Raw genomic sequence first — 22584 nt, 5'->3', positions numbered from 1 at the left:
CCAGCGCTGCCCAATCGAACCCCCCGCTACCCCAAGATTGGCCGCCCCTTACCAGGTGCCGCCCCAAGCACGTGCTTGGTCGGCTGGTGCCTGGAGCCGGCCCTGGCTCTAGTTCAATCACAGCTATTGAACTTCAAGCCAGAATTATTACAGGGAAATCCTATGGCCTGTGTTATGTAAGTCAGACTAATTGATCACAAAGGTTATTTATGAAACCTTAAAAATCAAAAACAGCGTCTACATGCTATGCTCTAGTTTAGCCAAGAGTTACTGTAATGGATGCAGGAATTAGTGGGTGAAATTCTGTGGCCTATTTTATGCAGGTGGTCAGACTGAAAGATAAGTTGTCCCTTGTGGCTTTAATCTTGTATGAATTTCAGACTTTTCCCAAATGTATTATATTGAAAAGCATGACATATAGGTCACTACTTGTAAAAGGCTATCAGACTTCATGAACCACTGATCAGATCTATTGTAGCAAGACTGTCAGTGGTTTGCTGGGAAACAAAAATAAAACAACCCACAAGTTTTGCTGGTTCAAAATTTTTTTTAAAGAAAACACTGAAGTGACTATAAGCCTTCTACTCATTGTTATGGGAATACCTTTAATCAAAACATTTGCTTAATGGGTGTGTGTGTGTGTGTGTGTGGGTGTGTGTATATATATAGGCAGTCAGAACCTCAATAAATGAAACTGTAGGCAGTCCAGGCTTGATCATATTGTTGCTTGCAGTATTTCTTAATCTTCAAACAGATGCACCAAGTTTTCATAAAAATCACTAGATCGCTACAGTTGAGGTTATTTTTGTACACTATGCTTTATTATTTAAACATTAGTCAGTAAATTTCTAAACACTCTTTATCTCCCTTATACAGGAAAATAAGCCATATGTATGTTCTCATATTTTTCATGTAAAGAGAATACTTAATGCAGGCCATTCTCATAGGGATGGCTTTGCTGAACATTGTTTTTCCAAAACAAAAAATTAAAGTTTGTTTGTTGGAGTAATTGCTGCAGTGTTTTTCTACCTTTACTGTAGAGTGTCTTACTTAGAGATAAAAGTAACCCTTGTAATCTTTAGATGACATCTTCCAAACTAAATTCTAATTTCCTAGTCCCAAATCATTAAGCTGATCCTTTCTGTGAAAGCGCACTAGAAACCATCTAGGTTATCTGCTTGCATGGGATTATTGGCTGCATTTAAAAAAAAAAAGTTAGAGGTTACCTAAAATGTAATGCCTTGTCACCACTTCCTTTCTCTCGCTAATATGAGAACCTGGACAAAGCCCAAGTGCAGCACAAGCTATGAGTTTCATAAATATGGTAGCTCTATTATAGGTTTTTGTGGCAGTTCAGCCCAAAGAGGCTAAGTCACCCTCAGAAGCTACAGATTTGTTACAACAGGTGAGAGCAAGGAAAAAAGCCTTTTGGAAACAATAGCTTTCGCCAGAGAAAAATGCCAGAGACTAAAGAGAGGGGAAGAAGAAGAAGAATCAGAAATGCTCGAAACACTGTAAAAACTATTCTTTTGCTATAAAGCTTTGTCAGAAGCCTGGATTGAAATACTTGCCTGGGTCTGAACAGAAACTGATACTATATGAACTCAGAGGATTTGCAGGGCAATGAATATTACATTACAAAATCATAGAATATTACAGATACAAAATTAAACAGAAGATGGGGCAAATTCAACATTAGTTCCTGGTTCTTTTTAGCTTCTGTTTTGAGAAGCCAAAAGGGTAATGGTACATTACAGTATGCATAAACTTTAGGTATTTATACTGTTTTGGTACAACAGTTAAGACTTAAGTTAGTACCGCAACTTTTACCTTGACATATAGGATTTTGAACTTAAAGTTGTTTGTAGTTAAATTAAAAAAATCCCCTTAAGTTTAGGAATACAAACTATTTAGAAAACAATGCTGAAACTAGAGGTCCTGAGCTTCTGTTTTGAATCAAATGCTTATCACACATTCACTTTCAAATGGAAAAGTCTTCTGGTCATGCCCCAAGCACTGGAAGCTAGTCGTATCTATAGATTAAAGATAAAAAGTGAGGGGAAAAATCATTACAAATGGTGAAGCAGATCCAACCACCCTCCTGTGAATAAGAAAGTGCTGGTTTAGATAAAAAGTTAATTCCTGTGTATAAATCTAGTATCTTGCTTAAAAGGGGCTCAGTTAGCTCAAATCACATGCTCTAAAAACTGTTCTCCCTTAGTTAAGTTGCTATCATCTTAGAAACCTTAAAAATCTGATTTGAAAATCTATTTCTAAGTTATTGGTGTAAATGCTCAACAAGCAGTCAGCCTATTTGTTTTGATACACAAAGCTCTATTTATGTGCTTTTTAGGCACTCATTGGAATATAATGGCCTTGGTTCACTTACAATTTTTTGATGTGCTTTTTCCTATTTGTAGGTCTCCAAAGGCCATGCTTAATGACGGAAGAAAAACATTAAAAAAAAAAAAATCTAGTCCCCCAAATACATGTGCACAATTTTGATAAGTTACAATAGTCTATGTAACCTAGAATTTGGTAATTAACACCTATAGGAAAAGAAACGCTTTGGTTTCATATCCTTAATCGTATCTCAGTAACCACTTTTGAATATGGAAACAAATGTTCCTGTATTTGTCAGACCCTTATTAGAGACTGTATCTGTTTAGAAACACACATAATAAGTTGCCCCCACACCTAAGCATACTGAAAAGGCAGGCACTCACTGTTGCAGAGATTTCAATTCAGAAGGCAAATCGCAACCTACATAAACTCCATTTGCTAGGCTGTATTCCAAAAGAGCACTGAAACAGGGATCCTACCCAAAAAAAAAAAAAAAAGTTATGTTTAAACACAGTAGCACATTTTGAATTCATTTGTGTATTTAAGAGAGTATTAACAGGTGATGCAAGAGTACAGGAGACCTAAATTTATTTGAATAAATTATGTGTCAAAAAAAATAGAACCTGCAGACTGGTTAACAAAAGGTAATTAAATAACGTTGCTGCATTTAGCTGGAATTTACATTCTCTACGGATAGATTAGTATGTGCTCCTAAAAGTATGAGACATTTCTGAACCCTACATTCTGGAAAGGCACACTAACATTATCTTTTTGATCCATTATAAATGATAAAGCTAATACACACAGGCAGGTGGTGATTCTAAATACACAGAATGCTTATTAGCTGTAGTCCCCTCCATTTCCTTACCTGGAAATGGAAGTGTTTTGCTCCATCCTCTCATCTTAGTCAACATGGATTTACAAAGCAGTATTTTTAGTAACAATCATGATGTTTAGGTTGATTTGGATACATTGTTAATACCGTGTTAGATTCCCTTTAGGCTTAGTATTCCCAAAATAATCCAAGGACTCTTAGGGCTTCTTTTGGGAAGATTGATTTCTAAATTATAAATCCATATTGACCAAGATCAGAGGAGAGACTAAAACACTTTCATTTCCAGGTAAGGCTGAGGACGGTAACTTAAAGAATGATGCTTCACACTAATTTTCTCCATCTAAAGTAGGGTGACCAGATGTCCCGATTTTATAGGGACAGTCACAATTTTTGGGTCTTTTTCTTATGGCCCCTATAACACCCCCCCCCCCCCCCCCCGTCCCAATTTTTCACATTTGCTGTCTGGTCACCCTAATCTAAACATATCTAGAGTGTCCCTATAGGGAAGGGAAGATTGTCAGTAGGATGGCTTAGACTAAGGAAAATTCTGGCTGTCCTACTTCTATGTATTTGCTTACTCTTAGGTCCTTTAGAGATGCAGAAGACATGGACAAAAAGCTAAATATTCTAAAGACTTGTAAGTGATATCTGAAAGTATTTTGACATTGTGGATGCCAATGCCCATTATATTTCTTAGGACATGGAAGTCAATAGCTGTAGTACTAATATATACGAAGTCCCAGCGCAACTGAAGCCACAAGTTGAGAAGTTAAAAATATTCTAGGAAACTAGAAACAGTATGCTAAGGTTCCACCTTGGTGGCATCTCTGGTTTCTAGGTGAAATTTACAAGTAAAAACTCTCCCCTCCCCCAACTCCCCATCCTCCAAACTCTCTCTGGGATCTGAAAGTCAGGCCAGATGCTTTCACATTTGTACATCACCACCATCAATAGGAGATCATACAGGCCAAATTCTGACTTTATTTTACATCTGTGCAACCCCATTGAAAGCAACATCCAATGGAGCTTCTGTACATGAGAGCAGAATGTGGCTCCACAATGAAAACAATTATGAAATCTACTAATACATTTGCTGAAAGAGAATCCAGCTCACAAACCTAGCACTGCAGAGATAATGCAGCTAACATGAGTAAACAAAATGTATGACTTGACTTTTAGTGACATGTCACTAAAGTCAAGAGATAAGGTGCCAGCATAGGGACAGGTATACATTAGGTTAGAAGATGCCATTTTAATCACTTTTCAAAGCAGAACTACACTAAAAAAAGATAGTTACCTTTTCGTAAGTGGTGTTCTTCAAGATGTGTTGCTCATGTCTATTCCACAATAGGTGTGTGTACGCGCCATGTGCACTGGTGCCGGAAGTTTTTCCCCTAGCAGTACCCATAGTGGGGAAGAGCCCCCCGTGACCTCTGGAATGGTGCCTGCCTGGCGCGGTATAAGGGGAGCTGCGCGCTCCCCCCACCCTCAGTTCGTTCTTGCCAGACAACTCCGGCAGAGGGGAAGGAGGGCGGGATGTGGAATAGACACGTGCAACACATCTCGAAGAACACCAGTTACGAAAAGGTAACTGTCTTTTCTTCTTCAAGTGATTGCTCATGTGTATTCCACAATAGGTGATTGCAAGCTATACCTTCTGGAGGTGGGTAGGAGTTCACAAGTTCTCAGGACGGAGTACTGCCCTGCTGAACCTGGCATTATCCCTGCTTTAGGAGACTATCGCATAGTGCGAGGTGAACGTGTGAACCGAAGACCACATGGCGGCCCTACAAATGTCCTGTATAGGGACGTGGGCCATGAAGGCAGCCGACAAGTCCTGCGCCCTGGTCAAGTGTGCCCTCACAATGGGCAGTGGGGGGCACCCGCCAGCTCATAACAGGAGCGGATGCACAAAGTGATCTAGTTGGAAAGCCGCTGAGTGCGAAATCAGCTGGCCTCTTGTGTGCTCAGTTGAGGGGATGAACAGTTGCGAGGACTTTCTGAACGGCTTGGTCCGCTTGAGGTAGAAAGCCAGAGCCCGCCTCACATTGAGTGTGTAGAAACGGCGCTCCTCACTAGTCGCATGAGGCTTGGGGCAGAGGACTGGTAGAAAAATGTCCTCTGACCCATGTGGTAGGCAGAGACCATCTTCGGGAGGAATGCGGGATGTGGGCGGAGCCAGATCTTGTCCTTATGAAAGACCGTATATGGCGGCTCAGAGGTCGGCCCTGAGTTCCGAGACTCACCTGGCCGACGTGATAGCAACCAGGAAGGCCACCTTCCATGAGAGGTGAGACCAGGAACACGTGGCCAACGGTTCAAATGGGGGCCCCGTAAGATGAGCCAGCACCAGATTCAGGTCTCATTGTGGGACCAGGGGCTTAGAATATGGGTAAAGCCGGTCCAAACCCTTAAGGAACCAGCCAGTCATAGCATGGGAGAACACGGGGGATGGAAGGCAGATATGGCTGCCAGGTGTACCCTGACTGACGAGGGTGCCAGGCCCTCAGGTAGAGGAGGCAATCAAGGATAAGCTGGATCGGGGTGGCCGTTGGGGACACACTTTGTTCCGTCACCCACCTAGAAAAACGAGACCCATTTGCCATGTAGGAGCGGCGAGTGGAGGGCCATCTACTTTCGAGGAGGACACGCTGAACCTGTTCTGAGCATGTCCTCTCCTCGCCACCTAGGCACTGAGCAGTCACGCTGTGAGGTGAAAAGCTGCCAGGCTGGGGTGGAGGAGGTGGCCCTGGTACTGAGAGAGCAGGTCCAAGCGCACACCTATTGTGGAATACACATGAGCAATCACTCAAAGAAGAAGAAAGCAGTGTTCAACACTGTTTTGAAAAAAGTTTCATATAAAGGAGAATGAAGAGGCATTGTTTTTCACACCAAGTACACAAAAACTCAAAACAGTTCATAGCTCCAAAATACCATACAATTACTGCACACATTTCTGTTTTTTTTTTTTAAACAGGGAAAAACAACACCACCTTACTTTTACAAGAACATGAGGATTTCCCACCAGAATAAGCAAAGCCTTTGGTCTGGTAATTGCCACATTAAATCGTTTTGCATTAGAGAGGAATCCCAAGTAGTATCTATCATCATCAAATGAGCCCTCATTTGATCGTACCTAAAATTAATAGACAAACAAAGCAACAGTCAATAAGTGAGAAGGAAACTCACCAAAATGTACTGCAGTCATAATTTGTTTTCTTTTCTACTCTAGTAGGGACGGATCAGAGTAAGCATATAAGAAGCACAACTTCACCCTGCCAACTATGTTGCCACTCTAGATAGCCCGACACAAGGCAAGTTCTCCAGATGAGACTGCTTAAGGAGAATGGTGTGTAAAGTGGTCCCAGTGAAGCAGCAATCAGGGGTGTCAATCCTAATTCATGAGAAATTAGTAGTACACATCTTAATGAAGAGTACAATCTTAGTACATTATTTAATTTTATTGGTGAAGGTAGGTAATGCTCAGGAGAAGTTCTACTTGATTGACCCACAGACTAAGCTATAGTATTTGTATATGGAATAGTATTGCACGCTTTCTTACAATGCCCAGACATGCCTCAAACCTAAATGGAGGGACCATCTTCTACAGACAACTGGTACTCTGGGACCACAACTTATTACACTTCACATTGTTCCCTTGTACTCTCCCTGTATGTTATATCCACCTATTGTCTCCTATTTAGATTAGGAACTCTTTGGGGCAGAGACCATTTTCACTTGTGTGTGTGCACGCATGCACCCAAGCTCAATGGGACCTCATGGTTAGGGTGCTAGCATGGAACTCAAGAGCTAGCAATACCTGCTCTACCAGACTTTCTGTGCAACTCAGGGCAAGTCACTTATCTCTGTACCTCAGTATCCTCACAGGTGTGTTGTGAGGATAAATAAGTTAAAGACTGTGAGGCACTCATACTATGGTAATGGAGCTAAGATCGAGATAAGTACTATCACAATACAAGTAATATGGATTGGAAGCATTAGATTTTTATCTGTAAATGTTGATAAATGTCAATTTCACCATACAGAAACCAGTGAAAAAGTATTTCCATTGATAATAGAAATTCACAGATCGGTAAAGCAAGAAAAATGCTGCTTGAGAAATTAGAGTTTGATTTAAGGCTATTTAGTTTGTATATTTTGACATACGATACTGAAATTTGGTTTTAATGGTTACGAGGCTTTAACTTTCTGAATCTCAAAATCTACTGTCATTAATTGTTGTCTGACCCCCTCATAAATTTTCTGCAACTCTGAAATTTAAAGTTGATAAAAATTTTAAAAAATGCTTAAAAATAAACAGATTATCCATCAAAACTATATAAATAAAAATCAAATTCTGCCAAGCCTACAAATTTACGAGATGATAAGATAGTTCAGTCTCCATCCATGTTTGGTGTTGGTGCTTTTAGAGAGACTACCAGCAAAGGTATCAAATGAGGCAGTGATTCTCATTAAGAAGTGGGCTGAATGTTAACTTCCATATAAATCAAATCACTGTAGACAGGTTCATTATCATAGTGATTAAAATTTTCTCCTCTATAGTTACTAGCTTAAATCTACACAATATTCAATACCCCGATTTATGTTTAAATGCATTCTAAGTTTGAAGCAAAGTCATACCCTTGTATAAAATAAACCTTGTGACTAAAATGGAAGAGATAATTGTTACAATATAAACGTAAATATTTACCAACTACTACAAAATAATATCTGACATACTACAGTATTTGCCTGTACTTAGAAAAGGAAGTAGTATCTTAGGTGCTGTGATACATAAGTGGTAGATAAAAATACGTAGCCTTTTAAAATGGGGATTACTGTTGTATAAAAAAAAATTGCATTTTTACATACTGTCGATATGATGATCACCAAGTACTCCTGCCCTTGAAACTCCTCTACAGAACCAACTTTAATATCCATCAAATCAACATTTCGCAGAAGAAATCTAATTTTTTCTACCTATAAAACAAAAATATTTGAAGGAATTTGTTTTAGATGAAATAACTAGTATCTTTCATACAAAGTGTATCAAAAATAGAACCTAATGTACAAAATTGTATACCTCTCAAAGTGTTTGCATCTGGATTGAGAGCAAATGTTCTAACTGGGAATGATTAACAAGAGCTTCTAGATAAAGTACAAAGTTAACATGGGGGAGTGTCATACCTGTTGCCAACCTAATAGGTAAAGTACCCAATAACACAGTTTAGGTGTGATTAGTTGTCTATGGACAAAGTGAATCTCAACATTTTAACCTGCAACTGATACTTTTTCATTTTCAAATTAGTTCACACTTCTTGGCCTTTTCATCACATTAATATAGCTCTCAAGAATTTCAACATTACAAAATTTCTTGGTGTGAACTGAGTTACTATCCAGTCTCATCACAGTTTTCTCAACTGCTTCTGTAAGTAGGCAGAAGACCAACTGTGATGGATCTGGGGACTTTAATGAGAGGGAGAGGAGCAGAATGTATCTTTTTTCATTACTGCTAGCTTTTTATCAGATAGTTTAATAGAAATATTAAATATGATTGACAGTACAATACATAATGCGGCTAGAAAAGTAGTCCAAAGTTAGCAATATTTTCTTGCAATAAACAGCACTAGTAGTGAATCAAAAATATGAGTTTAAATACAGAAACTTATCATTTATAAGCATCCGAATCAGACCTGTTTACGATACGGTGTAATCACCCCAATATCAGTCACCGACACTGCATTGTTAACGTGTTTTGCAAGAAGGCAACAATAACGCATTACTTGAACTGCTTCTGTAGGATTAAACCAAGAGGGGTTGTGTCCTTCACGTGTTTCACTGCCCTGCATTAGGAGAGAAGAAAATAAAGACCATATATTTAGAGTTGTTGCAAATTTAGTGATGAATACCTGCTGATTATCTTCTTAATACTTAGGAGTTGGTTTGGAAAGGAGTGTTATACAGCAGTGTTGGCTAATTTGATTAAATGTATCTACATGGTCTAGAATTAGATTGAGGAAAAACAAACAAGTCCTTCTCCAATTACTGCACTTCCAAGCACATGAAATTTATGTTACTAGAGAAGTATGCCTGCATCTGTAACTTTCACTCTATGCAACCGAAGAAGTGAGGTTTTTACTCACGAAAGCTTATGCCCAAATAAATCTGTTAGTCTTTAAGGTGCCACCAGACTCCTTGTTGTTTTTGTTACTAGAGAAGAGTTTCCCACCTATCAAATCTTCCTTAATTCCCCAACCCCATTTTAGTAAGAATATTTTACATACCCTCATGCCATGAAAAATTAGTGGAAACCCCTTCCTCGGTAATTTTTCCCAACCCAACAAAGAAGTTACTACTGAAGGGTCTGCACAAACTTCCAGCTCTTTATGATAAAACAGTTTAGATGGCAACGCAAGCAATGTAGAATGTGATCTGTAATTCTTCAAAAGCTTTGTAACCTGCAAGGAAGAAAACTCAAAGTTCATGAAATGAAACTGCACACATACCATTACATCCTGCAATTCTTGCCTTTCTCCCAGCACAGACAGAGAAGTTTATTGTCTGCGCTTTTCCTCTAATCCCTTCACTTGCCCCAGTGACCCCATCCCATCACCTGATCTCCTCCACACCTACTCTCATCCCCTCACTCTTTTCCTTAATCCCTCTCCCTCACATCTAACTCTTTTTCCTGACAATACAAGCATACTTAAGTCTCTCCCTTCTTTAAAAAAACCCTCTTAACCCCATTTGTCTCTCCAACTACCCATCTCCCTTTTGTCTCTAAGTTCGTTGAATGTGCTATCTACAGTCACTGTCTGGAGTTCTTCTACTTCAGCTGCATCCTAGACCCTGTTCCAATCCACTTATGCCTCTTTCACACCACTGAAACCACTCCTGCTAAAACCTCTAATGACCTCTTCCTAGCTAAAGCTCAGAACCAATACTACATTTTCATGCCCTTTGGCCCATCAGCCCCATTTGATATTATCTACCACACTCTTCTTCCTGAAATATTGTCTTCCATGACTGTCTTCTCTTAGTCCTCCTCCTACCTCTAATTGTTCTTTCAGCATGTTCTTCAGGAATCCTTTCATCTTCCCTCCAACTTTCTGTGTAGGTTCCACAAAGCTCTGTCCTTGGTCCCCTTTTCTTCTTCTACAATTTATCTCTGAGTAATCTCATCCACAGACACAAATTCAGCTACCATCTCCAGGAAGACAACTCACCGATTTATGTGTCTACTCCAGACCCGTCTTCTTCTAGTCATATTAAAATATCAACCTCTCTCTGTGACATCTCCTTGTGGATGTGTAGCTGCCAGCTGAAGTTGAATATGGCTAAAAACAGCTTCTATAATCCATCCTAAGCCCTCGCCACTACCTCCTCTCTCAATCATTGTAGACAACTCCACCATCTTCTCACTCACACCAATAACTGTCTATCATTTTTTACTCTGCCCTTTCTCTAGGTCCTCACAGATTGTGTCTATATCTTATCTAAGAGAAGGACTTGCCTATCTATCTACACAGCCAGAACTCTTATCCAATCTCTCATCATCTTAAATCTTGATTACTGCATTAAGATTCTTATCCATTAAGAATGCTGCTGCTAAGATCATTTTCCTAGACCATCGCTTTCTTTTGCACCCCATCCACTGGCTTCTTCTTCTCTACTGAATCAAAAATAATTTTCTTGTCTTCATTTTCAAGGACCTTCACAGTCAAACCCCATCCTATCTATCATCTCTCATTCCCGATCAAGCTGACACATTCCCAATTGGCCCATAATTGGAGCCAGCCTCCATCACTCACTCGTTACATTTTCAAACAACCACCTTCATGCTTTCTCACGTGCTGTCCCTCAGGCTCGGAAGGCTCCTCCCCTGTAAATATCTGCAAAAACTACCTCATCATCAACCCTTTAAATCCCTCCTCAAAATGCTCCTTTGCTGCCCTGCCTATAGAAAACTTGACAATGGTTAGGCTGCTCATGTGCAGAGATCACTGCCTATCACACTAATTCCTTGTACTCCCCCATCTAGCTACATCTATCTGTCTCATCTTATTCTCAGATTATAAGCTTATGAGGGCAGGGATCTGTTTGTTTGCACTGCACCTTGATAAATGGGGTCTATGACTAAGGCTCCTAGGTACTACAGTAACATAAACAACACGAATTCATCTCCATAGCACAGCAGCAATTCTTGGCTGCTCTAGTGCAGGCTATACAAACTCATGGATCTCTTGTGCTTAAAGAAGAATAGAACTGATTTTTTTGTAGTAAAAGTTCTATGACAAGATCTACTGTAGTTTAAAAAAAACACCTGGTTGTATTAAATACTTCCTTCTTCCCAAATGCTATAATGTAATTCCCAGTAGACTCCATAATATTTAGACTCAGCACTCAGCTAAAATAAATCTTAATGAAAGGGAACCAATTATGGGATTTTTTAACCTTGCTACTGAAGAAAGAAAAGGGGACAAGCTCATTTTACGTGCATACAATTATACAGCCAAAAGCCTAAAAAAGAATGCTAAACACCATCTTCTTGCCCTTCCCTCTCTTCTCTGTGGCCATTATTATCCGCTGTGACCCTGTGTGATCTCAGGATAAGTGATAAGGCTGGGCTAGTTCAGCCTCTTGGATGGGGATAACTGCTGCAGGAAGCGGTACTGGTGATTTATTAAATATTTTTCTTTCAAGTGAATCAGTACAACCAATGCTTCAGAATGACATCAGTGGACACCGTGCTACTTTGGGCAAAACGTACCACAGGCTCAGATCACTTGTGTTACTTAACTATTCTTTGCCTTTTTGGAAAAAGAAAGGTGCTAGCTTGAACATCTGAGCGAATTCCAATTCCAGTAATCATAATCAGTTTAAGTTCTCCTGCTGTTCCATTGAACACGCTATTACAGTTTTTTTGTTTTAGCTTTGTGGTGAATGAAGTAGTTTTACAGTTTTGTTATACAGTAGACAATATTTACATTCACTTCTTTCCAGCAATTCTATAAAAGCTCATTTTCTGCTGCTGCAATATTATCTTTCCACCTTTTATGTGGAACGATTCACAGATTTATACTTTCTATGTTAAAAGGTGGCCTAAAATTGGGAGGTGAGGCAATTGTGCCTGTGGGGCATCTTTATGGATAGATGAATGTCTGAACATTTTTCTTACATTTGTTTTTATTAATATTAAATACTGGGGTAGGGTTTCTGAGTTGCTTTTTCTACTAAAAAAGCAAGTCCTGTTTATCTTCGGAGTTTTATGGAGGACTGAGAAACTACTGGAGTTATGAAATCACAGAAGACTGAAGGCTTGTCTACATGAATACTTAGTTTGCAGCAAGATCGGATGTAGATCTGCCCTGCACTAGCCTAATGTGCATTAAGTGTCCATGTGGACCCTGATGCCATACACTAACAGTTCACTAGTGCAGGGGTTCTCAACCCTTTTTCTTTCTGAGCCCCTGCAACATGCTATAAAAACTCCAGGGCCCGGGGAGGCTCGGGGCTTCAGCTGCAGGGTGGTGGTGGTGGTGTAGTGCATGTGTGTTTCTGGCCTGCGGGGCACAGGGCTCCAGCTGCTGGATGGTGTACTCGGGCATAGGTATAGTTTGACTTTCTATTTTAGGGATCAGGGCCAGGCGGAGCTCGGGCCAGCTCCGGGAAGGGAGCACCACCCTTCACCCCAACTCACCTCAGCAGGCCACTCAGCCTGTCTGTGTTGGGGGTGGGGGGCGCAACCAAAAATTATAACTCAAAGAGCATGCTCAGCTCAAAAAGTATGAAAAGCGCTCATGGTGCAGGGAGAGAGGTAGCTAAGGGCTATGCGTGGGCAAGGGGTAGCTCAGGGTGCAGGGAGAAAGGTAGCTAGGAGCTGTGTGCAGGCAGGGGGATAGCAAGGGGCTGTGTGCTGGGAGGGCCCCCCCAGACCTGCCCTGTTGTCTCTGCTCCCGAAGGGCTCTGCTGTCCCTGAAGCCAGATTCCCCCATCCAGGCTGCTCTTACTGGCTGTGTGAGCAGGCAAAGGGGGCTGGGAGCTGAGGAGCAGCTGTAGACCCAGGCACCAGGCGACGGGGGAGCACCATGGCTGCCTGCTCCATGACACCAGTGAGAGCGGCAGCTGTCCTGTACTGCCCAGGTGTGGCTTCCCATTGTTGACCTGGGCAGGTGGTGGGACCTGTGCGTGTGTGTGTGTGTGTGTGCGCGCACGCGCGCAACACTGCTTTTCCAACGTTTGTATCAGATCTTGCAATTGTAGTGATGGTGTAATGATGAGTGAAGGTATGCACAGAGGACCAAGTAGCTGCTCTCCAAACATCCAGTATGGGTACACCCATTAGAAAAGCTAGAGATAGATTGAGATCTCATTAATGGGCTGACAGTCTCTGTGAAGGAGAGGTATTCACTATCTCAATAAGCTGTAATGATACAGGAAGTAATCTGTCAGGAAAATGTTTCTGCTGAAACTGTTTGCCATCTTACTCTGTCAGCACACAAAACAAAGAGCTGAGGAGATCACCTGAAAGGCTCAGTCCTCTCCAGGGAGAAGGCCAATACTTATGTATAAAGTATGCAGATGATCCTCATCCCTATTTGAGTGTGGCTTCAAGAAAAAACATAGGTAAATACATTAAAATTTTTGGATGTGCTCTCAAAGCTGCCTGGATCTTTGATAAACAGCATATATAGAGGTCCTGCTATGAGACCCTGACGCTCACCCACTCTTCTGGCTGATGTAATAGGAATGAGGCAGGATGTCTTCTGATACAGGTGAGACAAAGAACAGGTGGCCATAGGCTCAAATGGAGGCCCAATAAAGAAGCTATAGTCTGGGGGCCCAAATGGAAAATCCTGCCTAAAACTGAAATATGTAGCATCCGTCTGCAGAAATGGTTAACACATTTTTATGAAGGGATTAATCCCCAAGAGTGATTTGTTGGTGTGTTGTATTATGCAGTGGTAATTGAGAATGATGGGTGCTTTTGTAAATCATGTCAAATTGCCTTCATGGATTTCTTGAAAAAGTCCAAGTAATGACTCTTCTTTAATACGTGTATAATTATACATAGATTTCATCCCACAGTGATTTCATGATGGCAAATTTACTTTAAATATGTTCTCTGCTTGTTGTTTTGTCTATATGTGTAATTTATGATTCGCTTACATAATGTAATGTGATTATTTTACCTGCTATTCCAACAGTAACATCTATTGGGTACTGTCCAGTGCTGCCAACATCAGCTATTGAAAAGAATACAGTTTTCACTGTAATGAAGAACGTCAACAAGATGTCTAGGACACTTGGCCAAGATTACAGTGTTTTGACATTTGATGAGGCTATATATTGTAAGGCTAAAGAGATTCAGGGGAGGTGCCCAGAGGAATTTCAGAAAACAGTCAACTGAGTTCAGCCACACTCGAAGGATGCACAGGCAAAGCAAGGCATGTTGGGTCACACAAGTACTTGTGGCCAGATGGCCTAATAGCCTTAGTTATGGTTAGATTGTGATAGTGGGGTCTGACTTAAGAGATAAAGTACAACTAGCGAATGGTCTGAGATTTCTCTAGAAAAGAAAAGCCATTGAATTTGCAGAATGGAGTAGGGCCCCTGTGACACTGGCAGATCAGGTGTCCTCTCATGCCAAGGTCCCCACGTCTCAATTGAACACTAACAATTACATAAATAAGCCAGACTGATTCCAGCTGTGTGTTAATATTGTTAAAACAGGTATTAAAATTATAAGTATGTGTTTGGTATTCAGAGTTTATTGAATGCTTGTGAGTAGCTATGTGCATTAATCTCACTTATAACATCTATATCCTACATTGTAAAGGTAATATTTGAGCAGTTGTACTGTGAGTGGGGAAATCACCAGACAGGAGAGATACATTAATTAGTGTGAAGGGCTGATCTTCAACAGAAGGTATTACCCCTCCCCTCCCAACAGGAAGGGTCCATCGATACCAGATAGATTATCGTGGGACGTTGCAACTGGAATTTCCCTACATACGGTCAATAAGAGGACAAAATATTTTTACTGTTCTGCTCTCCTCCCTGTGAAGATGAGTAATGCAAGCGGATTCCTCCCATCGGCTGAGTTTGCAGCTCAGACCACGTGGCAGATGGGGCGAAAAATCCCAAGAGAAGGAAAGGACAGTTACCTGTTCCGTAACTGGCGTTCTTCAAGATGTGTTGCTCCTGTCTATTCCACAGTAGGTGTGCGTGCGCACCATGTATACTGGTGCCGGAAGTTTTTCCCTTAGCAGAACCCGTAGTGGGAGAGCACCACTGTGACCCCTGGAGATATAGCCTCTATATCGCGCTATCAGGGGAGGTGAGCACTCCCCCCCACCCTCAGTTCCTTCTTGCCAGACAACTCCGACAGAGGGGAAGGAGGGTGGGGTGTGGAATAGACAGGAGCAACACATCTCGAAGAACGCCAGTTACGGAACAGGTAACTGTCCTTTCTTCTACACAGTAGGTGACTCCAAGCTATATCTGACAGAGGTGGGTAGGAGTTTAAAGGTTATCGGGATGGAATACCGCCCTAACAAACCCGGCGTCATCCCGTGCTTGGGAGACAATTGCACAGTGTGAGGAAAAGTGTGGACAGAGGACCACATGGCAGCCCTACATACGTGGATAGGGACGTGGGCTACATAGGCGGCCGACGAGGCTTGCGCTCTCGTGGAATGGCCTTTACGATAGGTGGCAGGGGAACCCCTGCTAAGTCATAACACGTGCTTATGCACGAGGTGATCCAGCAGGAAAGGCGCTGGGTGAAGACCGGTTGCCCTCTCATACGCTCGGCCAACGCAATGAACAATTGTGAGGATTTCCTGAACGGCCTGGTCCGGTCCAGATAAAAGGACAGCGCCCTACGTACGTCTAGCGTGTGTGATATTGTGGTGGCATCATGAATCCGTGCAGAGAAAGACCTTGTAGTTGGTACCACAATATCAACTGTAAATCAGTACTCAACTCTGACGATCATTCTGGTACCAGGGCTGAAGAATGTACTGGTGCCGACATGCTGTTTACCGATGCCAAAAAGGGTACAAACATGTTGAGTCCCTGCCATATTTATTAGCTTGAACAGATACTGATACTGCTAACAGTCTCTGCACAGGAGCTGAGAAGACAGATGGGCCTGATACAAGAAAAGCAATGCCAGTGCAATAGATTCCTGCTTCACAGGAGAGCCTGGGATGGAGATGCACAACAAATCCTTTGCTGACTCATAAGCTTGCAAGGTTGTCAGTACTGAAACAGCATCCACTGCCCGTCCTGATGACGGTACCGGAGTTGACGGCATAGTACAGATATCCATGGTATCAGGGAGACATGGGTCAACGGCCCAGCTCTACCATGAGTACCTAAAGAGTCCCAATGATGTTCTGAGTCCTTTTTTGAATAGGATATTTCTTCAACTTCAAGGGGTTTTGATCTGACATGTCCCCTCTTTTGGGTAAGGCCCTGAGAGGAAAGCTAACCCTTCTTTCTCCGTGGAGAAGATTCTCCAAATCCAGAGATTTGTCAGAGACAACCACAGCAGCAGTCTGCACAAGGGTGGCAGGGTGTTTGCTTAAGGGCCTTGGGACTGAAGCAGTCCTTATCACATGCTCAATAAGGCAATGAACAGGCACATGTCTCTGGATATCTGCGTTCTTTTCTTGAGCAAACGGCAGATATTGCACCCCTCCTAATGTGTCCCTTGCCAAGGCACAAAAGGGAGCGTGTATGGTGATCACTATTTGGGATCACTGGGTGGGCACATGAGTGGAATGTGCAATCATTCAAAGAAGAACTTTTAGTGAGCAGCAGCAGTTTCACATGCACACAGTGCACAGCAGGCTACTGCGGGGTGGATTTACATCCCAGCTTGCCACAACTAAGTATTCATTGAGACAAGCCCTGAAAGGTGGATAATGGGAAAGGGAAGGGATTTTAACTCAATGTTAAGCATTTTGGTTTTTTTTCCCCCTAACATTTATATTTCTCACTGTCTAAACACATAGTTGAGGGGAAAATCCATCTTTACTCATAGACTCATAGACTTTAAGGTCAGAAGGGACCATTATGATCATCTGGTCTGACCCCCTGCACGCTGCAGGCCATAAAACCGTCCCCGCCCCTTCCCTAGACTCTGCTGCTGAAGTCCCCAATCCTGTTATTAGTGACCTCAATCGGCAGAGACCCTCCTGCTAGAGATCCCTGCCCCATGCTGCGGAGGAAGGCGAAAAACCTCCAGAGGCTCAGCCAATCTGCCCTGGAGGAAAATTCCTTCCCGACCCCAAATATGGCGATCAGTAAGACCCCGAGCATATAGGCAAGAGTCTCCATCCTGACCCCTTTTAGCCATTATGCTATTTACCTACCATTGCTTGGTTTTCCTTGACAACTATGTTTTACCATAGTTTGAAGGGGTAGACATGTTAAATCTTTAATAAATAGGGAGGAACTCATTGAGAATTTGAAAGTAGAAGGCAGACTGGGTGAAAGTGATCATGAAATCATAGAGTTTGCAATTCTAAGGAAGGGTAGAAGGGAGAACAGCAAAATAGAGACAATGGATTTCAGGAAGGCAGATTTTGGTAAGCTCAGAGAGCCGATAGGTAAGGTCCCATGGGAATCAAGACTGAGGGGAAAAACAACTGAGGAGAGTTGGCAGTTTTTCAAAGGGACACTATTAAGGGCCCAAAAGCAAGCTATTCCGCTGGTTAGGAACGATAGAAAATGTGGCAAAAGACCACCTTGGCTTAACCACAAGATCTTGCACGATCTAAAAAATAAAAAGGAGTCATATAAAAAATGGAAACTAGGACAGATTACAAAGGATGAATATAGGCAAACAACACAGGAATGCAGGGGCAAGATTAGAAAGGCAAAGGCACAAAATGAGCTCAAACTAGCTACGGGAATAAAAGGAAACAAGAAGACTTTTTATCAATACATTAGAAGCAAGAGGAAGACCAAAGACAGGGTAGGCCCACTGCTTAGTGAAGAGGGAGAAACAGTAATAGGAAACTTGGAAATGGCAGAGATGCTTAATGACTTCTTTGTTTCGGTCTTCACCGAGAAGTCTGAAGGAATGCCTAACATAGTGAATAGTAATGGGAAGGGGGTAGGTTTAGCGGATAAAATAAAAAAAGAACAAGTTAAAAATCACTTAGAAAAGTTGGATGCCTGCAAGTCACCCGGGCCTGATGAAATGCATCCTAGAATACTCAAGGAGCTAATAGAGGAGGTATCTGAGCCTCTAGCTATTATCTTTGGAAAGTCATGGGAGATGGGAGAGATTCCAGAAGACTGGAAAAGGGCAAATATAGTGCCCATCTATAAAAAGGGAAATAAAAACAACCCAGGAAACTACAGACCAGTTAGTTTAACTTCTGTGCCAGGGAAGATAATGGAGCAAGTAATTAAGGAAATCATCTGCAAACACTTGGAAGGTGGTAAGGTGATAGGGAACAGCCAGCATGGATTTGTGAAGAACAAATCATGTCAAACCAATCTGATAGCTTTCTTTGATAGGATAACGAGCCTTGTGGATAAGGGTGAAGTTGTGGATGTGGTATACCTAGACTTTAGTAAGGCATTTGATACAGTCTCGCATGATATTCTTATCGATAAACTAGGCAAATACAACGTAGATGGGGCCACTATAAGGTGGGTGCATAACTGGCTGGATAACCGTACTCAGAGAGTTGTTATTAATGGTTCCCAATCCTGCTGGAAATGCGTAACGAGTGGGGTTCCGCAGGGGTCTGTTTTGGGACCGGCTCTGTTCAATATCTTCATCAACGACTTAGATATTGGCATAGAAAGTACGCTTATTAAGTTTGCGGATGATACCAAACTGGGAGGGATTGCAACTGCTTTGGAGGACAGGGTCATAATTCAAAATGATCTGGACAAATTGGAGAAATGGTCTGAGGTAAACAGGATGAAGTTTAACAAAGACAAATGCAAAGTGCTCCACTTAGGAAGGAAAAATCAATTTCACACATACAGAATGGGAAAAGACTGTCTAGGAAGGAGTACGGCAGAAAGGGATCTAGGGGTTATAGTGGACCACAAGCTAAATATGAGTCAACAGTGTGATGCTGTTGCAAAAAAAGCAAACATGATCCTGGGATGTATTAACAGGTGTGTTGTGAGCAAGACACGAGAAGTCATTCTTCCGCTCTCCTCTGCTCTGGTTAGGCCTCAGCTGGAGTATTGTGTCCAGTTCTGGGCACCGCATTTCAAGAAAGATGTGGAGAAATTGGAAAGGGTCCAGAGAAGAGCAACAAGAATGATTAAAGGTCTTGAGAACATGACCTATGAAGGAAGGCTGAAAGAGTTGGGTTTGTTTAGTTTGGAAAAGAGAAGACTGAGAGGGGACATGATAGCAGTTTTCAGGTATCTAAAAGGGTGTCATAAGGAGGAGGGAGAAAACTTGTTCACCTTAGCCTCTAAGGATAGAACCAGAAGCAATGGGTTTAAACTGCAGCAAGGGAGGTCTAGGTTGGACATTAGGAAAAAGTTCCTAACTGTCAGGGTGGTTAAACACTGGAACAAATTGCCTAGGGAGGTTGTGGAATCTCCATCTCTGGAGATATTTAAGAGTAGGTTAGATAAATGTCTATCAGGGATGGTCTAGACAGTATTTGGTCCTGCCATGCGGGCAGGGGACTGGACTCGATGACCTCTCGAGGTCCCTTCCAGTCCTAGAATCTATGAATAAATAAGGAACAAGAAAAAAACTCATAATACAAACTTGAAATCTTCCAACAAAACCACAGAAGACCAAACTTGGTGTTGCTTTCTGATGTATAAATGAATAAGACAGGTGAAACACCCCCACTCTCCCATCCACACATTTTTTCTTAGGGCAGTTCACCTTTTTTTTTTTAAATAATAGTAAGAAAACTGCAGTTTAACTTACCAACAGAGGATTGTACGATCCATAAACACCAAAAGTATCCTCATTTCGCTGATACAGAGATCGTGACATTAGTCTTTCCAGCATGGATATATTTAATCCATAAGCCATTGCAAGTGTAGATTTTATTACTGGTCCTAACTGCATTGGATCTCCAGCAAGCACTATCTGCAGAAGCAGTAAAAACCCTCTTCTGTATTAGAATTGACACAAAGTTAGATGAATACTTTTTTTTTTTTTTAAACAGAGTTAAAAAAAATCAATTGCTGTTACAATACTGTAGACATTCTTTCTCAAATGTCTAACACTATTCAGTGGGTGGAGGGAAGGTGCAAAGTAATGATTAACTTGATGGCTGACTTTATTGTATAAATCTACAAGGTTTTTATTCTTTTAAAGAAAAAATATGATACAACATAGTTATTTGCACCTGAAAAAAAATGGTCACCCACCTTTTTCAGAACTGTTGTTTGAGATGTGTTGCTCATTTCCATTCCATTCTAGATGTGCACGCGCCCATGTACATGGTCGTTGGAGAGTTTTACTTTAGCGGTATCTGTAGGGCCAGCTGTGGCACCCCCTTGAGTGCCATGCTCAGGCGTCGGTATATCAGGTGCCGCCGGCCCTACGGCCTCTCTGTTCCTTCTTGCCGGCAACTCCAACAGAGGGGCAGGAGGGTGGGTAATGGAATGGACATGAGCAACACATCTCTAAGAACAGTTACGAAAAAGGTGGATAACTGTTTTTTCTTCTTCTAGTGCTTGCTCATGTCGATTCCATTCTAGATGACTCACAAGCAGTATCAATGGAGATGGGTTCAGAGTTCATGGTCTTGCATCTTGCAGCACTGCTCTGCCAAAGCCAGTGTCATCTCGAGCTTGCTGGGTAAGCACAAAATGAGACGTGAACGTATGGACAGACAACCAGGTAGCGACCCTACAGATTTCTTGGATTGCTACCTGTGCCAGGAAAGCCACTGACGACGCTTGTGTCCTAGTCGAGTATGCCATCATGATCACTGGTGGAGGCACTTTTGCCAGCTCATAGCAGTAGCGGATGTTGGCTGTGGTCCAGGATGAAATCCTCTGAGCAGACACTGGGCGACCTTTCATTCTGTCTGCCACTGCAACGAACAACTGCGTTGACTTATGGAACAGTCTTGTTCTAGCTATATAGAAGGCCAGTGCCCTCCAGACGTCCAGGATGTGTAGTCTGCTCTCATCTGATGCATGAGGCTTTGGAAAGAAGGGTATAGCCCTGAGTTATGATGTCCAGCATCCAGCGGTCCAAGGTGACCCACACCCCGGCCGAATGGTAGGGACAAAGACGAAGGAAAGGACAGGGTGTATCTGGGGAATTGACCGGGGTGTTGCTCTGGAGTGCACCTTCAAAATGAGTGCTTCTGGCCTGCAGGATGCTTCGCTGGGCCGGGCTGTGCGGGTGAGTGGCAGGAGAAAGGGCGGAGATGATAAAAACTTGTGTCTCTATCCCTTCTCCTAGCAGATCCTGACGAGGCTGCCAAGGCCTGGGCTGCGGGGGGTGGCAAGAACTGCTTCCATACAAACTGCAGTGTATGCATGCCCAGCGAGTGAAGGGTGGCCCGAGTGTCCTTCAACCCATGCAGCCTTGCATTAGTTTGTTCAGAGAAGAGACCATTCCATTGAATGGGCAGTCCTGGATCGAGGTCTGCATCTTGTGGGAAGAGGCAGTGCTCTAAAGCCAGGAGCTGCGCCTCATAACCGCCATCGTTGCGACCAGTCTAGCCACCAGGCCTGCCGCATCCCACGCCATTTGGAGAGAGCACCTAACCACTATGGTGCCTTCCTCCACCAGGGTGCCGAATTCTTAGCCAAACTCTGCAAGAGGGACTCTTTGAACTCATGGAGGGAGTCCCATAAAGTAAAATTGTATCTACCCAAGAGGACCTGATGGTTCGCCACCCGGAACTGAAGGCTTGCAGTGGAATAAGTTTTTCTCCCCAAAAGGTCGTCTTTTGGCCTCTTTATTTTTGGGAGTTGAGCTGTTGTCCCCTTGCTTGTCTTTTTTGTTGGCTGCAGAGCCAACCAGTGAGCCCGGAGGTGGGTGAGTATAAAGATACTCAAACACTCTGGCCAAGACAAAGTACTTCTTTTTGGCCCTTTTGGAGGTGGGAGGGATGGAAGATGGGGTTTGCCAGAGGGCCATGGCAATTTTGAGGACCTCCATCATGCCCTGATAGTGCAATATGGGCCAGGGTAGAGGCTGAGAAGATGTTGAACAAGGTGTCTGCCTGCTCAGCCATCTCTTCCACCTCTAGGCCTAAGTTCTCAGCCATCCGTCGAAGCAGGGCCTGGAGTTCTTTAAAGTTGTCAGGCGGGTCCTCAAGTATCCCGCGACCGCCTGGTCCAGAGATAAGATGACAACTGTACCACTAGGGGAGATTTAGGGATGGGTGCAGCCTCCTCTACCCCAACCTCTGAGTACGACTCATGCA

The 22584-nt window shown here is 42.6% G+C and overlaps 1 protein-coding gene across 10 annotated transcripts in view; it reads right to left on the bottom strand.

Moving 5' to 3' along the window:
- Positions 1 to 802: 802 nt before the first annotated feature.
- MOV10L1 (Mov10 like RNA helicase 1) overlaps positions 803 to 22584 on the bottom strand; it is a 75184-nt gene continuing 53402 nt past the window's right edge. For 7 of the 10 annotated variants that reach the window (XM_065555048.1, XM_042844239.2, XM_065555077.1 and 4 more), the window contains 7 exons: positions 20115 to 20279; positions 9463 to 9636; positions 8872 to 9021; positions 8051 to 8158; positions 6177 to 6314; positions 2727 to 2818; positions 803 to 2033 (listed from right to left, as the gene is read on the bottom strand). In XM_065555048.1, the coding sequence (XP_065411120.1) occupies positions 2024 to 2033; positions 2727 to 2818; positions 6177 to 6314; positions 8051 to 8158; positions 8872 to 9021; positions 9463 to 9636; positions 20115 to 20279 (837 nt within the window). In that variant the 3' untranslated portion in view covers positions 803 to 2023. The remainder of the gene's footprint in view (positions 2034 to 2726; positions 2819 to 6176; positions 6315 to 8050; positions 8159 to 8871; positions 9022 to 9462; positions 9637 to 20114; positions 20280 to 22584) is intronic. The other 3 variants (XM_065555053.1, XM_065555074.1, XM_065555084.1) reach the window with 1 other exon arrangement.

This window comes from Chrysemys picta, chromosome 1 (genome assembly GCF_011386835.1).
Source record: "Chrysemys picta bellii isolate R12L10 chromosome 1, ASM1138683v2, whole genome shotgun sequence".
Taxonomy (NCBI): domain Eukaryota; kingdom Metazoa; phylum Chordata; order Testudines; family Emydidae; genus Chrysemys; species Chrysemys picta.
Note: the sequence above shows the minus strand (reverse complement) of the source record. Positions and strands in the feature narration are given on the sequence as shown.